General features: G+C 29.1%; 2 protein-coding genes across 3 annotated transcripts; one reads left to right on the top strand and one right to left on the bottom strand.

Annotated features, from left to right (window-relative positions):
• Positions 1-4,258: 4,258 nt before the first annotated feature.
• On the top strand, positions 4,259-7,877 carry LOC8282853. Of its 2 annotated transcripts, none has more exons than XM_048370200.1 (5): positions 4,259-4,959; positions 5,209-5,427; positions 5,981-6,076; positions 7,007-7,129; positions 7,244-7,877. In XM_048370200.1, the coding sequence occupies exons 1-5, from the start codon at positions 4,432-4,434 to the stop codon at positions 7,469-7,471; spliced, it is 1,194 nt and encodes a 397-aa protein (XP_048226157.1). In that variant the 5' UTR covers positions 4,259-4,431; the 3' UTR covers positions 7,472-7,877. The 2 variants fall into 2 exon arrangements, with proteins under 2 accessions (XP_048226157.1, XP_002522905.1); XM_002522859.4 differs by having other exon boundaries at positions 4,268-4,959; positions 7,025-7,129.
• A 3,351-nt stretch (positions 7,878-11,228) lies between these two features.
• LOC8282854 (protein NAR1) lies at positions 11,229-16,095 on the bottom strand. The gene is made up of 11 exons (XM_015721605.3): positions 15,824-16,095; positions 15,663-15,730; positions 14,942-15,095; positions 14,666-14,852; positions 14,359-14,485; positions 13,415-13,589; positions 13,248-13,297; positions 12,993-13,164; positions 12,586-12,712; positions 12,319-12,410; positions 11,229-11,811 (listed from the first exon to the last, which is right to left on the bottom strand). Exons 1-11 carry the CDS (start codon positions 15,938-15,940, stop codon positions 11,659-11,661), a joined length of 1,422 nt encoding a protein of 473 aa, XP_015577091.1. The 5' UTR covers positions 15,941-16,095; the 3' UTR covers positions 11,229-11,658.
• Between the last annotated feature and the right edge of the window lie 1,310 nt (positions 16,096-17,405).

The raw sequence follows: 17,405 nt of genomic DNA, 5'->3' as shown, positions 1-17,405 counted from the left end.
TCCGCTTCAGAAAGTAAACTTGAGTGTAGATTGAGCATTTTATATCTTTTTAAACTTCTATTGATTTTCTTATTATAAGTTAGTGATATGTATACAAGTATATGAAACCACATCAAGTAAAAAGCAATGAAGGTGTGTGATATGCATGAAATGTATGGCATATAATGCACTTCTAAAAAATCATCCTTTGTTTTGGACAAAGGCACTCTTATACTCTTCAACAGAAGATTGATGCTTTAACAAGTCAGTTGTATACTCTTCAAGCATAGGGCATGAAGTATGATGGTTTAGAGAAAGAGAAAGAGACGTCAATGTTGTAATTGATCCATATCAAAAATCTAAAAGTCATGATGACGACAAGAAGAATATATCTAAAGATAACTCAAGCATGTAAGGATTAAATAATTTTGTGTAGGGTTATACTACAACTTGTGCCATGATAGTTGTGCCTTCCAATAATCTAATATAGATAGCAACTAAACTTCTTCTTTTCTTATGTCTTGATTTTGGCATAAGCCACCTTTTTAGGTTTTTGACATAATAGGCTTTTATTTTTTCTCATTCTTTTGCTTTTGCCTTAATGTTTGCCTAAGACTTTGCAGACTTTTCTCTTTTTTTTTTTATTTCGCCTAATTTGTCTTTTTAGATTTTCAATTTAACAAGCCTTTTATTTTCTTTCTCTTTTTTATTTTTGCCTTAATTTTCACCTAAGCCGCCTTTTTAGGTTTTCGACTTAGCAAGCTTTTTTCTTTTTCTTCTTTCTTTTGGTTGCATTAGAAATGTGAATTGGAGTACTCATAGTCCCTTATGTCAATCTTGCAGATGATTCTACTAATTCTCTAGACTTCCTCTGAGATAAGATCTCTTGAATTAAATCTAAAAAGCTTTGGGCTTCATGATGTCGATTGATAGAGACTTAAATGCCACAAATTCTCGAGTTTTTCTATAAGAGAGTGAAAGAAAATGATCTTACCTCTATTTAGATAGATTTTACTTCTTATTTTATTTTTTTTCTTCTAGTAGTGCATAAGCAATGAAAACTTATGTGCAAATTTTTAAATGAAACTTTTAATCAAATTTTATTATTTAATAAGGAAAAAAATGGGTACATTTTCTATTTTTCATGATACTACTCTTGTTACAATTACTCCTTTAGGATTTTCTAGTCAAATAATTTTCCTCACTGTGCTATTGGTTGGTATTTATGGGATCATTATCAATAAGGATAGTTAACAGTAATAGTAACAGAGTTGCATATATGAACTTAATTGTTTTGTATTATTTAGTCTAAGGGCTTTATTGTTCCAACTTAAAGTTTAGAGAGTTAATTGAGATTTGGTCAAAAGTTTAGGGGGTTATCTATTTCTTTCGCCAAAAATAGTTAACAGTAGTAACAGAGTTGCATAGATTAGCTTTTTCGCATAGTTTAAGGGTTTAGTTGTTTTATATTATTTAGTTTAAGGACTTAATTGAGATTTGATAAAAAAACCTTCTAGATCTATATCTATTACTTAAAATTTTAATAAAATTTTTAATATTTAATATTTATTTATGGTATTCAAAAAAAAGTAAATAAAATATTTTTAAATATTTTTCTTAATTTTAATATTTAAAGATTTTATTAGTGTAAGTATAAATTTATCCTAAAACTATTTATTAATTGATTTAGTATTATATAAATTAATATTATAAGTATAACTAATGCAACAATTTTATTAAATTTGAAATTATTGTATAATTAAAAAATAATTTATTAGTGAATAAATATTAAAAATATTATTCTTTTACAATTAGAATCACAATCTAATTAGAAAATTAATTTATTAATTAATATAATATTAAAATATAATTAACATACTATTTTTTAGGATTAGAATTATCGTCTAATTATAAAGTGATTTATTAATTAATAAATTAAGAAAATCAATAAAATTATACATAAATTTAGATTTTGTGTGTCAAATATAAGTGCATATGTCAAATAAAAAATCTTATGTATCAAAATATATCAATGCATGTCAAGAAAACTTAATGTCTCAGAATTTAATATATACTAGTCATTTATCCATACGTTCCATGACTATTGTAATTATTCTAATTATAAATAATAAAGTAAATTAAATTTTTTGACCAAATTTAATAAAATTTTCATTATTTTATAATTATTTATAATATTTTAAAAATAAAAATAGATCAAGTATTTTTAGATATGATTCTTAACAATTAATATTACTATCTTTTAGATAAAAATTATTATATAATTAGGAAATTAACTTATTAGTTAATGAAGATATTAAAATATTAAATATAATGTTAAAAATATAATTAAAATATTAATTCTTAGGATTAGAGTTTATTATTTAATTATAAAATTTATTTTATTAAGTAATAAATTAATATAGAAAATGATAAAATTATACATAAATTTATATTTTATTTATAAAAATAAAGACACGTGTCAAAATAAAAATATTAAATACCAAAATATGGTAAAGATTAAATACTATTTACCTTTTGTGGTTTCGTATAATATATGAGTCGGTCCCTGTATTTTTTATTACATTAAAAACTCTTTTAAGTTTTGATAAAACTAACTACCGCATCCTTCAGTGTTAGTTGAAGGACTAAGCTAGTAATTTAATATTACGATTTGATCCTTAAACTTATTATCATGTATCAAATTCGTTCATAATTAATCTTATTATCAAATTAGAATAAGATTTTATTTTTAGGACAAGTTAGTTTTAGTATCTAACTAAAATAATAAACTTAATATTCTTTTTCTTGCTCTAATTTTTATTTTTAATACAATTTAACTTAATTAAATCTAAATATTTTAAAACTATTTATATTTACAACAATATTATTAAATTACTATACAGTTTAATTTTAGTTATTAATACAAGATAAACATTTCTAGTTAAAAAATATCATTTTATTATCATTTTTATTATATATGGTTAAACTATATAAAAAGTAAAATTTAAATTAAACAATCATATCCTAATCAAGATTATTAATTTCATTCTTTTGCTATCAGAATATCCGAAATGTCTTATTTTATTAAGAAATATGAAATAAAATACCTTTTAATCCGTATTAGTCAAAATCTTGGCCATCTCAAACCAGAACGACTAAAATTGAGCCAACGTTGTAATATCCAGAATTTTCCTTTAATAAATGATAATATTAATAATAATTAATAAATAAGTTTTATTTAAATTAATTTTTTTTATTTGATTTAAATTGGGATGATTGAAATGGAATTTTAATGCTAGACAAATAAGGGGGTTGACTAATGATGAACTCTATCAGTACGAGTGGAAGATATTGAAATTTGGATCAGGTCGCTCGTGACGAATTGACCAAAACACATTCAATTTAATAAAACTATATTAATTATTATTATTTATTGTATTAATATAATAATAACTATTGTTAATTATTTATATTGATAATTACCAGGGAAGTTACCAACATAGCAATTAATAGAAAGCTAACTTTTTTTAAGTGACTTGCTACTACAAAACAACATATCCATACATGAAACACAAGAGAAAGTACTTTTTCTGAATTTTTGATACCAATTAAACAATTTTAGTATTTAGATTGTGAATAATAAATATAATTTCTTTGTGAATTATAATTTGATCTAATACTAATCAATATTTTTATGAAATCACCAGTAAGTGTTTTTTTCCTTTTTAATTATGTATAATATATATTATTTTTATTAAATCTTCTTATAGTAAAAAAATAAAAACATTGTATTATTTTTTATTTTTTATTTATTTAAAAAAATTTACTCAGCATATTTATTTTTAAAAATTACTTTTCTTAAAAGAATTAAATTTTTTATCTTTTTTCTCTTATTATTTTCAGTCATACTTATTTGATGTAATATATATATATTGATGCAAGAAAAGTAAAGATTTTAACTATTTTTTTCATATTATTTCTTAAGCAACAAAGAAATTTTAAAAGATGCTGAAAATTGAAAGAAAAAATAAGAATTATTTTAAAAGAAAATATTAAAATTAATTTATTATTTAAAATAAATTATATAAATAATTGAACTTATAAAATCAGACACTATAATGAACATTATTAATAAGTTCAAATATTTAATTAAACAAAGAATAATTTAAATATTAAAATTTAAATACCAACTTCGTAACTTTGTCAGTGCAAAATAATTTAGACACCACACACAGAGGCAGCGACACGACACGCGCACAGTTCAATCTATGACAATCGATGACAGCCCGCGCCCATGAAAATTTGAATCCAGACAGCGCCAAGCGAAGCCGCTGCAACGTGTCTTAAACGTTTGAAGATACCCCAGAAAAAGGAAAAGGTCACTTTATCTTCTTCTTCTTCTTACCCTATTTGTCTCAGTTTCTTCCTTTCCAATCAAAACCAAATACATAGATGGCTTCTCGTTACAATTCGTACGACTCAAGATCTTCAACAACCTCTTCACATTTCTCAGACCCATCTTCTTCAACAGAATTTAATTACAACCCACAAACAAAAAACACTTCGAGAGCATTAGTTAAAGCCAAGCCATCTGATCTATCTCAAACGAAGATCAAAACCAAGAGCAATGATCATAACCTGGGCTCAATGGTCAAGAAATTCATGGAGAAGAGACCAATGGGTAAAGGGTCTTCGAGTAATAAAGCAGCAGGGCTCGTGATTCCTTGTGATTTGATTGCTGAGGACTTGAAGAAGACAGCGAGAAAAGGTACGAGCTTTATTGGGTTGCAGAAGAAATTGTTTGGGAAGGAGAAAAAGACGGTGAAGGCGTTGACAGAGGTGAAAGGGAATGTTAATAGTGGCAATACAAGGACTTTGGCTATGGTTTTGAGGAGTGAAAGAGAGCTTTTAAGTGCTAATAAAGAGCAGGAGATGGAGATTGCTGAGTTAAAGTTGATGCTTGAGTCCAAGAACAGAGAAGTGAGTAGAGTTCTACTGTTTAATTTTCCTTTTTTGTCCCTGATTTCAGAATTGGTTAATCAGAAGAATGGGTTTTGAATTCTGGATTTGAATGTTCAAAGACCGCATTTTTGGTTCATTTGCTTGAATTCTTTGGATAAAATCGAAGCTTTTGTTGTCAAATATTGGCCATTATTTAATTTGTATGCTTTTTTGCTAGGTAGATATGGGGATTGTATTAATTATAACTGCTTTACATGGTAAGTGCAGGTTGAGAAGTTGAAGGATTTATGCTTGAAGCAAAGGGAAGAGATTAAGGCACTAAAAAGTGCAATTCTTTTTCCTGATGTAATGAATTCTCAGCTTCAAGAACTATTAGAGAAGCAAGGATCCGAATTGAAGCAAGCCAAACAACTCATTCCAACTCTCCAGAAGCAGGTCACTTCTCTTACAGGCCAATTACAATGCCTCGCTGAGGATCTTGCTGAGGTATCATAATTTTCTTTTTCCATTTATCTTATTGTAGAAATGTTTGTAAATTCATTTCCATGTTTCTAATTTCTTTTTTCTGTACCTTACCGTTAAATTTGTTCTCATTCTATTCACTCATGTACCTTAATCCTTGTAAATTCTTAATGAGCTTGTTCTATAACATCGAGCCATTAGGGGGTGGAGTCAATACTTGCTTCAGAAAACACAAAACTAGAGCATATAGATTCACTTTGTTCAAGTCTTCGTAATAGTATCGAGCATCTATAGAGCTTGCTATATATAAGGTGCTCAATTATGTAACTAGCCTTTCATATACATTGGAGCGAAGTTCTTCTTGCATCAAATCTGAAGGTTGTTATAGAATTTTCTTTCAAAGATGATTAAAAACAGAGGTAGTTGTAAGATATGGTGTTGAGTCATTCACTAGATGTTGCAGGCTGAGCATAGTGATGTGGTTCTTTATACCTGTATCTCCTTATATAACTAATTTTCATTTTTATGTTATTATTTGGGAAGTATGATTGCAGTACATATTTTTTGCCATGAGCAGGTGAAAGCTGATAAATATACAAGGGCATGCATCCAAAATCATGGAAGCTCGCCAAGGACACCAACATATGATCATGAGGAAGCCACTAATTCATTAGTAAGTATGCTTGCAGATAACTCCTATTTGGAGCAACAGTTGATAGTTATACTTGGTTTAGGTCCGGTCTCGTTGCAAGAGATCAGATTACAAAACCTAATTCTGAGCAAAGAGTCACAGCTGCCTAACATTCAAAATCATTATCTTGAATCTTTATATAGGTTTAATAACAAAAGAAAATAGCCAAACCTTTTTCGTGAATTTGTGAATATCCAATGCTTTTAATTTTGACAGTCTGAGTCGAATTGCACCAGTTAGTTGCAATTCATAAACTGATACAAAATGAACAAAAACTGCTTCTCTACAACAGAAAACAATCTCTACCCTTACGGTTTATTTTTCTATCCTTCTTTTGGTTTATGCCTCATTGCTCTATGTATCTTTTGCACTAATTGAAAAACTCATGTGCTTCATTACTGTTTTTTCTTTGTCAGTTTTCAAGGATGAAGAAAGTGATTTGTAAGAAAGATAGGACAACTTTACTAATTAAAAGATTCTTTTGCTTCATTATTGCTATTCTTTTCCAATTTCCAAGGATGAAGAAAATGGTTTATAAAGGTGAGAGAGAAAAGGGTGGAAGAGATGGAAGTGCTGGGAAAAGATAGAGCAAGAAAAAGATAACACTTTCAACTAGAATATAATAAAACATTATTGTTTATACAATTTTGAGGAGTTGGCTTGAAACTAACTGATATAACTCAACTAAAACTGTCAAAACTAAAAGCATTGGATATATTAACCAATTCAATATCAGATTTGGCTTTTTTGGATGGTAAATTGGTATTTAGACTGCCCAGTTAAAAATTTTCTAAGTTATTTTGTTGTCGAAATGCTGCGTCCAAGAAATGAGATGATTCTTCTTTTTCAAAAACTTTAGCAAGCAAGTGGAGTTCAAGTTTCCTTCCCTTTAGCTTTGTTTTGTTATAATAGGTTTATCACTTTATTCAGGAGTTCAGCTCCTGTGATGCTGCAAGCCCTGGCAGTCCAGATGACATGTTTCCAAAGGATTTCAATCCGTGTTTAACTCCTTATTATGCCAAGACAAAATCCAAGGTTAAGCACAGCAACTTCCTTGAGTTCCAACATTATACTTTCCCAGAAATGCCTCTTTATATGACATGTATCCTTTGCACTTTTTTCTCATTGTTGAATTTGTACGTCTTGTAGGAATTTGAGGCTATTGGCTATGATTCTCCACTTGAGGAAAGCTTATCCGAGGAAAATAGGCAAATGTCTAATGAACTTAGGTTCAACTCTCGAATCAGGAAGATGTCTAAGAGCTCTGATTGCTACAAGATCAACAACAATGCAGGAAGCACAAAGGTGAGAGCAACCCACAGATCAGATGAAAGCAAATGCACATATGGAAAGCAAATTTCCCTAAGACATTTTTGATGTCTTACTTGTTTCGACGAAGCATTCGCCCTTAGTTTTTGTTATTATGGACTACAGTTGCGGTAGAAAGCAGAGACATCAGACTTAAGTTAGTAGCTCCTAGCTGTACATGGTGCAATTCAAGCACTTGAATAAGGGATGAAAAGCTACAATTGCAAGTCAGAAAAGTTGTCATATGCCTTACATTGTGCTGTTGTTCAAGTCCGCATCAGTATCTGAATCGTAATACTAAAATTTTGCTGCTGCCAAATTTCATTTCCTCTGTAACTTTGCCCAAAAGTCTTTCTTCTTTTTTAAGTATTTAGTAGCTTGCAGAAATAATGCGCTTATTGTTCTTTGTCATGCTCAACTATTAACATTCAGTTTCTAGTTACATTGTCAAATCTGATATAAGCAATCTCATCAACTACAGACTACAGGCATCTGAATCTATCTTCTGCTTTAAGCCTGTGATGAGAACTCTAGGTAGGGACCTTGGCAAGAACATCTATTGTACTTGCCTAGTGTTATCCAACTGAAGGAACAGTATAGAAGGAATAGCATTGCATCGGAGGGGGATGTGCAGTAATTGTCCCCATGTCAAGGAACTGAAACAAAGATCTTCCACTTATTTTCTTTTATCTTGGTGGTGTCGAAGTGTCAACTCATATGGATCCTGGTGCTTGTGAGGCAAGGAATATTATATGGATGTTTCTGTTTGCGGATGAGGCAGTTCAAAAGATTGCAGTTGCTAGACCTGTGGATGATCTCAGGTTCCCTTTCAATTAAAAATATTATTGTTGAAACAACTGAAAAATTTAGAATTGAATTGAAATTTATGGAAAATAAGTATGACATTATAGAAAGAATACTGGTTTGGTTCCCTCAAAAAAGCAAAACAAGAATACTGGTTTGGTGTTTGAGTGATAATTGTACTTGCTCTTATTTTCTAATTATTTCTTCAATTAATAGAAGAAAATAAAATAGTAGAATAATAAATAAGAATAGAAATTCTCTTATTCCATTGGAAAGATATCGTCTAATAATTATCTATAACTGTTTATGTCTCTAGCACGACCACTTATTAAATGTGGAGGGAAGTGGGATAAATGGCCGATACTACTGGAAGAATTCTTCTTTGGATAATAGGTACTGTAACTGGTATTTTTGTGATCGGTTTAATAGGCATTTTCTTTTATGGTTCATATTCCGGATTGGGTTCATTCCTGTAAGTAGTAACTAATTCGTCCCTTTCTACGTATCAGTCGACATTTTTCATAAATTTTACAAACAGAAACTCTTATTTTTATATTTGTCATCCCTTAAATTTTAAATATATATACTTTTTTTGAAGAAAATAAGTTTCTTTAAACTTTAAAATTGCGAATTGTATCCCTTGAAAGTGATGAAAGTGAAAGGACTTTTTAAGTTGAAAAAAAGAAAACTGACTAATCATTTAAATTTTTATTTGTTACGAAGTCTATAAATTAAGTGCTATGGTCAGATTCTAAGTACTTAACATTAATTGTTTCTGAGCAGTATAAATATAAAAAAATTACGGTGAATCCTTCCTGAAGCATAACCTAAAACTAGATCTTCATTATCTAAAGAAACTTGAAACATACTATTGAAAAAGTGATTCAGAAATTTAACCTACCCAAATTGAATCCATTTTTTATTCTTTCATTCCATCTAAAATCCCCTTCAAGTATCAATTATTGTAAGAGGAATGATATTAAAAACTTCTTCTCTCTTCTTATTTTTTTTCACAAATAAGAAGTTGGGATACAATTCAGATATCCGAAAGATTACCATATTTACATGAGATTTCTTTACCGATTCTTTCTAGTCGAGCTGTTGTGCATTAATTTAAAACTGAACAATATAATCAATCTATATTTTGGAATAAACAATTTATTACTAAGAGCATTAGACAATAATTACTATAGTATAAAGCAAATAATTCAACTAAGAGATATTTCTGGCCCCATAATGTTTAACAATAATTGCTAACATCCAAATTATTTTTATTATTATTATTTTTGTTTGTTGTTTCCTTTTCCCTCTTTTAACACTAAAAACCAACAAAATTATAACAAATAATAACTACTTATTTGAGTTGCCTAAGAGTACATTAATCATATTATAGAAGTCAAGTTTTTGTTCAAATAGTAAAAGACAAGTTTCGGTAGAAATACATTAAAACCTTTCTCTAGTCATATTTTCTAGGACCTAACTAATTTTATTACTTTTAAAAAAATTATAGTTCAATACAGGTTTCATCACAAAGTTCATATTTTGACTTAATTATCTATTCTGCATGCAGTATAAAAGTAAAGTTTACAATATTTTAATATAATTTATTAAAAAAATGTCAAAATTAAGTACATACATTAACAAATAATTACTATTTGTCCATTCTACTTTTATATATTATACTAGTGATTCTTTGGTGTTTAAAATTTATACTTTTTTTTTTATTTTTTTATTTTATAATTTTATATTAAAAAAATATTTCTACTACTAAAAGAATTTTTTCTGGTAGTACCTCAAAAAGAAAGTGTATATACTTCTTGAATTTTGATTTAATACATAAATTGCCGCTCATATTTTATTTATTACTCTAAAACTCTTATATTTAATAAAACTAACTAAAATTAACTATTATCTCTTTTAAAAGTCAAAAGAGTTAAAAAGGATAAATTTATAAAAAAAATTTAATTTATAAATTTATTATTAAGTATGACTCGTATAAATTTAATTTCTATTAAATCAGGATAAAGTTTTGTTTTTAACAAAAATCAGTATTAATGTCTAATAAAAATGTACATATTAATTCCCACTATGCAGAGATAAATTCCTTTTAGCAAGAGATTTTAAAAAGTTTTATTTTAATATTTTTATTTATTACTGTTTAAATTAGACTTAGAAATTATTTCCGTACAGTACAGAGCATAACTATATATTGTGCAATTCCATTAGATAAAAGCTCTCACTTGTATTCATTCAACACAACTTGTGAGCTCAAAATAAAAATAATTCAGTTGGTTAGATTCATGAGCCACCAATTCTGAACTAACTCATTGATTAAAATATCAATAATTTAACATCTAAGTATAAAGTAGATATATTTGTACTTATAATATTTATAAAAACGCCTACTTATACTTGTTTACTGAAATAAAATAAAATAAAAAAACTATACAATTTTATTAAAAATGCTTTTATTTTCATAATAAATATTTTAATTTATTTATAGATTAATTGTAAACTCAATTGGCAGAAAACCAGATTCATAAATTATAGGAACAAATTAGTAACAGCTAAACCCAATTAAAGACAAATATTTCAAGTTCATAAAATACAATTTTAGAAATTAACGAGAAATCAGTATTAAAATGATTTCTTTTTTTTTTTTTTCTTAAGAAAAAAAGAAAGAAGAAGAAAGAGGGCAATTGCCTCCTCTATAACTTCTCAAACTCAACTGAAGTTCAAGTTAACAATAATTGATTCTCTATAATACTATTTAGCCACTAAACTAAACTGAAGTTATTGATTCAATAATAAACGAAATAAAGCTCAAACTCGTCAAATCTCCCAACCATGCCACCATGTTCGAGTGCATTAGTCAGGGCATGCAGTCTTGAGATTTTTCACCCCATAAGAATTTGGATGAATTACCAAAAGAAAGAACAGAATAAATAAAGCCAAGAAATCCTACCTATTTAATCAAAACATTATAGAACAGAAAACTATAAATCACCATGGCACACTCCCATCTAAAAATTCTAGAGTTTCTCCATTATGCAACTGATACATAATATTATTTCATGTCAATACCAGGGCAGCTGCTAAACCTGAAGACCTGTTTCAAGTACACAAAAAATAGGAAAACAGTATGTACATGAATGGATGAAACATTATTTGGAACCTTCATCCCAGTAAGGAAACAAAAGCAGGGACAGGTGACAGCACCATAACCTATTTTCTTCTATCTAAAAGGCTTCTTCTGGTATATGACCATATACAAAGAGTGTGGCTGGTACAATAACAAATATTTTACTCTACCAAAACTGGACTCCATGGCAAAATGCTATCTCATGGACAAGCCTGAGGTTGCACCAATACTTTGGAGAATACAAGCCCAAAAAATTGGCAAAATAATATAAAGAAAGAGAATAGCTGAGATGGACCAGCATGGACCAGCATTACCAATTATGTAGCTGAGATGTTATGCTTTTTACCACAGGATGATACTCAGTATGCAAATATCTTTTAGCTTTCTCGGATCCAGGTTCTTCAAGCCACTCATCATACAAGCTTTTAATAAGAGGATTCTCAAAGGGATCTGCCACCAAAACCTATAAAATGATCAAGAATAAACTGTTAATCCATAGATGCAGCCAGGTTAAAATTAAAGGCACAGCAAAATATATGCATCAATTTGAGTTCAGAACGAGAGTATGGGCAGATGCAACCCTCAATTCCTTTTCGCGCAGTAAATCTCATTTTAAGCAACTCAACAGTTGGACTATAATTTATCATTTGAATGTTGCGAACTACATAATTTAGTTAAACATACTCAGCTTTCTCTTAGGAAAGTAATACCATTGAAGAAATATAATCAATATACGCAAGGTCTTACACTTCAAATGCTCCCAGAAAGAAACTTCAACAATTTCATTGAAAATGGAGTATCCAAAAGTTTTTACCCATTAATTAGGTGATCCAATCATAGTTAACTGATGGTAAACAACGATATCTTGTTCCATTGTATATAATACTAAACATTCTCAATATGAACTTGTAGACTTATAAATAGTAAACTGCAAACACTATAGTTTCTAATGCTTCAGATAAATACTCACATTTTCCATGTAAATGGTTTCTAATGATTGAAGCAAATCCTTAGGAGATTGCCCTGGCTTTGGTTTGATTTGACCTCCACCATTCAAGCAACCTGTTAGACCAAAAAGGTGATCAGTTAACACACCAATTCTAGCTTTGTAAAAGGCAAACTGATTGGACATGCATATATAGCACATCTACATCTACGTAGATTGAGACTACAACTACCATTGTGTGAGAAGTAAGAGAATAGTAAGGCGGGAAGGAACAAAGGATAAGAAAGAAACCTGATGGACATGCCATAACCTCCACAAAATGATAATCACATTTCTGCATTTTAATTTTTCGAACAATATTTTGTAGGTTCTGGAAGCCATAACACAGTGCAAACTTCAACAGAACATGTCCATCTACCTGCAGTACGTGATGGCGCAAAAATATAAATACAAATTAAAAGCAATAACCAGGCCTTGAATTATTAAATCTATATAATGTTACTTAACTAGGTGACACAAACACTTGGCATATTTAAAATGTATGAAAAAAGAAAATTATATCACAACCACTTAAAAGGGAAAAGAGAGGGGCGTAATGCCTAATGCCAGTCTCCTGTTAATGATGTATTCACAAGAATATCAACGCCCGCTTAATCTGTAAATAGAATTTTGAAGGACAAAATTTTAAATGTGCTTACTTCCAGTGTCACTTCACGAAAATCTGTATTTCTTATAGTTTTGAATGTCAAAGGACCGTTGATTTCTATTCCAAACAATGTTTTAGTAGCATTCCTGAACACTGTTTCTGCATAACCACCAGAGCTTCCAGATACTCCATAAAGATGTCCCTCTTCATTTACATTTGAAAACCTGCAGGAAAGTTAACAGAGATTTTCCCCTGTGGTTAATGCCCTTATGACAAATAGAGCCTTACAAGGTATCTGAACTCTTACATTCTATCTAGAGGAGATTCTTCTAAGGCTGGAAAATCCACTGCTTTCAACTGCAATAATTGATGAAATAGTGTGTAAACATGCAGGAGCACTTCTTAGTAACATAAGAAGACACGCTTAACAAGAAAGCTTATAGATGTTAGCAAAAAGGAAAACCATAATCTCACCTTGATCAAGTCTAAAACTTCTCCAGATGTCAAAACAGAATCTACCTCAGCAATCCTAACAAGACTGTCACCATTTTCTTCCTGAGATTCCAATTCAATTACAAAGTCATCCCTCACAGCCTCGAGCTTCTTATCATAACAAGGCATCACAGTCACATGGTAAACCTCGTCCGGCCTATTAAACAAGTTTTCATCACTTCAGCAATTAAAAAATAAACATAGACCAGGAAAAGAACATCTTAACTTCCTTCATGTTCCAACTCCCACAGACATAAAGATAACCACATTAAGTACAATGAGCTATGAAGATGAAAAGCTATCTGTATATCACCAACAATCATAACTAAGAAAAATAAAAATATTAAAGAAGGGAATAAAATAAAGAAAAGAAAGAGAGAGACAGGGGAAATGACCACAAGTAGGAGTAAGAGAAGGAAGAAGAGAAGGTCAAGTTGGAAATGGGGAAAGAGAGCAATATTTACAGATGAACCTGCCTAAAAATACATGCAATAATGCATTATACGATTTTCAAGTCCAACACCAGGGTTTCTTCTTGAATGGTCTCTTAAGGGGGCATTGGAAGGAGGAAACAAATAGGATGAAGAGGTAATAAAGACAATCAATCCTCTAATATACATACTTACATAATATATTCCCTGCACCTCATTTTGTTCAATTCACGAGGTATCCCAACCGGTCATCATTAAGTACAGGCAACTCAGAAAAGCCAAGGATATGTAACCACTGGTATGGTTACAGTTACTAGTCTGTATTTCAGCTTATACAGTCAAAACTATTTTAAGATACAGTGCATCTCCCAGCTAGCATTCACTGTGCTAATTTGGTTTAGCCACAGATTCATTTATATGTGATTCTTAAAGAGAATATGTTAACATCAACAAATAAGCCTTCGGCACTGAGAAATAACTAGAATCGATAAATACCTAAGGCCCATCTTTTGACATATTTGATGTTTAATGGTAGCTCCAACAATTTGTTGAGGGCTCTTCACTGGAGATATATAAGGCAGAATATAAGATCCTAGTTGTTTTTCAGCATAGCATATCCAACCTGAAAATGCAGAAAAATATAAATTTGACAATTTTGTCCACAACCCTGAATAGACCTACCCTTTTTACTAATATTATGTGACATGCACCATTCTTATCTTGTCCGTTGAATGTCAGCAGGGTCTAGAGAGAGAAGGGAGAATAGAAAGAGATGAAATTATACTATTGCCAAGAAATAAACCTGGACATGCCGACGAAAGCATAGGTAGAGCTGATTTAGATCTTTCATCATCATTTGATTGGCTTTGTTTGTACCGAGTAATGAACTCATTACAAGTTTCAATAAGTGTTATATCTCTACTGCTACTTGTATCAAATACTGCCTTTACACCCAAGGACTTAAAAAACGTAGTAAGTTTCTTGAAAACCTGCAAGAATTGCAAGAATTTGCGTGTTAGAAGTAACCACTTTTCACACTTCAAAAACATTTTCGCATATGATGTATCCAAGAAGCTACCTGAGGGGGTGAGATGTCAAAATGAGCTGCAAGAGAGGCTCTGGATTGCGGAGAGAGTGAAATAACAACTGCTTTTCCTTTATCAATATTAGAAAGAAATTCATCCAAGCTTTGCTTCTCAAGCATAACTGTTTCCGCAGATGTAATGCAACCACTGCATTGTCACCCAAAAAAGATCATGAATACCAAGGGTCCAAGCATTTATTGCAGACTTCTATTAAAGAGTCAATTGCACATGTTTTGCATGCATCGTACCAGTGCAAGATATTTACAATAAATTTCGAAAGGCAGGCTGCTTCTAATCACTATGAATGTGTTTGGGAAGTCTAGAAATGCAAGAATTCAATTTAATTGAATTCTATTTGCTGAATTTTCATGTTTGGGAATCGCATAGTTGCTAGAATTCAATTATCTCAACTTCCAAAGGAAAAAGAGAAAGCATTTTGAAAGAAATGAAAGCATACTAAAATTGACATGATTTTGCATGAATTTAATTGAATTCAATTCTTGCAAATGAATTATTCCAAACAAGCCCTGTATCCATTTTTAAAGAAGTCAAAAAAGAAAAAGGAAAAAACCGGAACCGTTATACCGTCAGAGAACTACACATGAGAATCTACATACAGTAGAAACTGAAATACAAAACATTGAATAAAATTACTAAGCAACCAACAACAACAACAACATAAGCAAAAGAACTACACAGGAGAACTAAACTTACCTGCATGCCAAACAGTCCTTAAGCGAGATTTTAACAGGTTCACTTTGCTGCTTATTAGAAACCCTCACCTAAATTTCAAACAACCCAGAAAATATTTTTAACAAAAAATCAAACATTTTGGAGCTAAAATAAATCTCTTAATCACAAAAGATAGCAAGTACCTCAGGTTTCTTGCTGTTTGATTTCAAACCCTTCAAAGAAACAACACAAGCTTGAGAGGGTGCTATGAAATCGCTGAGATCTCCAATCCTTAAAGTTGGCGAGAATTTCTCTGACATCTCTTCTTCAATCTTTTTTCCGATTTTCTTATGGGCTTTTCTTTTTCTCAGAGGAAGAGGGAAATGAAGAAAAGAAGAAAAGGTAAAAAGGGGCGTTGGTGATCTTATTCTTATTATTATGTCAAGGAAAGCAAAACTGGTATCGAACAGAACTTTTATATATAAATAAATAAGATATTGATTTTTATTTTTCTTTAATTTGTAATGCTAAACTAAAATTACCGGAACCGTTAGACCGTGGCGGACACGTGCCTCGGATAGTTAAGGCCACAGAAGAAGTCCCTATTTGTCTCCAAATCATCAATTTCGGCCTAATTAATGGACTTTTTTTTCTTTTGAGGCAATCAGTGGACTGATTAAGTGCATTTGTTGCCGAACATCGGTAGTGGACGGCTAAAAAATCTTGAGTTTGGAAATTTTTATAATGTTTTAAAACAAAGTATTATTACTTTGTTTCGAACCATCAATAAAAATTTATTAAATAATTAGTTTTATATAAATATAAAATTATCTTAATTTTAATAACCGATTATAATGGAATAAAAATAACTAAAATTATATTAAAAATGAATATATCTTCAAAATTTTAAAAAATTTACTTCAAATTATGAGAAATTATAAAAAGTTACCATCTTATAGAAATTAATTTTGCAATTACAAAATGATTTATTATTTTTATAATTAATTATTTTTTAAAAAAATTCTAACTTTTACAAATGTAATTATATTTTTTATTATAAGATGATGTTTTATAAGTAATAAATTTGTAAAATATAATTTAAATTATAAAAGAATATGAAGAGAATTATCATTTTTATAAAATAACAACTTATTTTATAATTATAAAAATCTTCTAAATTTTATAAATTTGTCAATTTCTGCTGTAAGTCATTGATTTATTCAAAATCAATCACATTTTTATAATATCATAATTTTTTTATATAATAAAATTATATAAAATAAAAAAAGTATCATTTTTATAAAATAGTATTTAATTTTAGAAATACAAAATTTTTATTACTTTTGTAAATTTATCAATTTTTTTTATAAGTTAATTACTTAAAATCAATCGTATTTTTATAATATCATACTTTTTATAATAATAAGATTTACGAAAGGTTATTTTAATTTATAAGAAAAAAATTAAAAATATTTTTACTTTTCATAAATAGCAAATCATTTTGCAATTACAATTTTTTTTTTATTTTTTATAAATCTTTTACTTATGTAGAATTAGTCATATTTTCACAATTTTATTTTTTATAAATAATAAGATTTACTTAAAAGTAATTTAATTTCTTAAAAAAATATAAAATGATTGTTATTTTTTATAAAATAGTAATTGTTTTTGCAATTATGGAAAAGGTTAATTTTTTGTCAAATCACTACTTTTTGAAATTGTTGACTTATTCATAAATTTTTGTATTTTTCTAAAGATTGAGAAGAATTAGGAAAATATACTAGA

Source organism: Ricinus communis, chromosome 10 (genome assembly GCF_019578655.1).
Source record: "Ricinus communis isolate WT05 ecotype wild-type chromosome 10, ASM1957865v1, whole genome shotgun sequence".
Classification (NCBI taxonomy): domain Eukaryota; kingdom Viridiplantae; phylum Streptophyta; class Magnoliopsida; order Malpighiales; family Euphorbiaceae; genus Ricinus; species Ricinus communis.
Note: the sequence above shows the minus strand (reverse complement) of the source record. Positions and strands in the feature narration are given on the sequence as shown.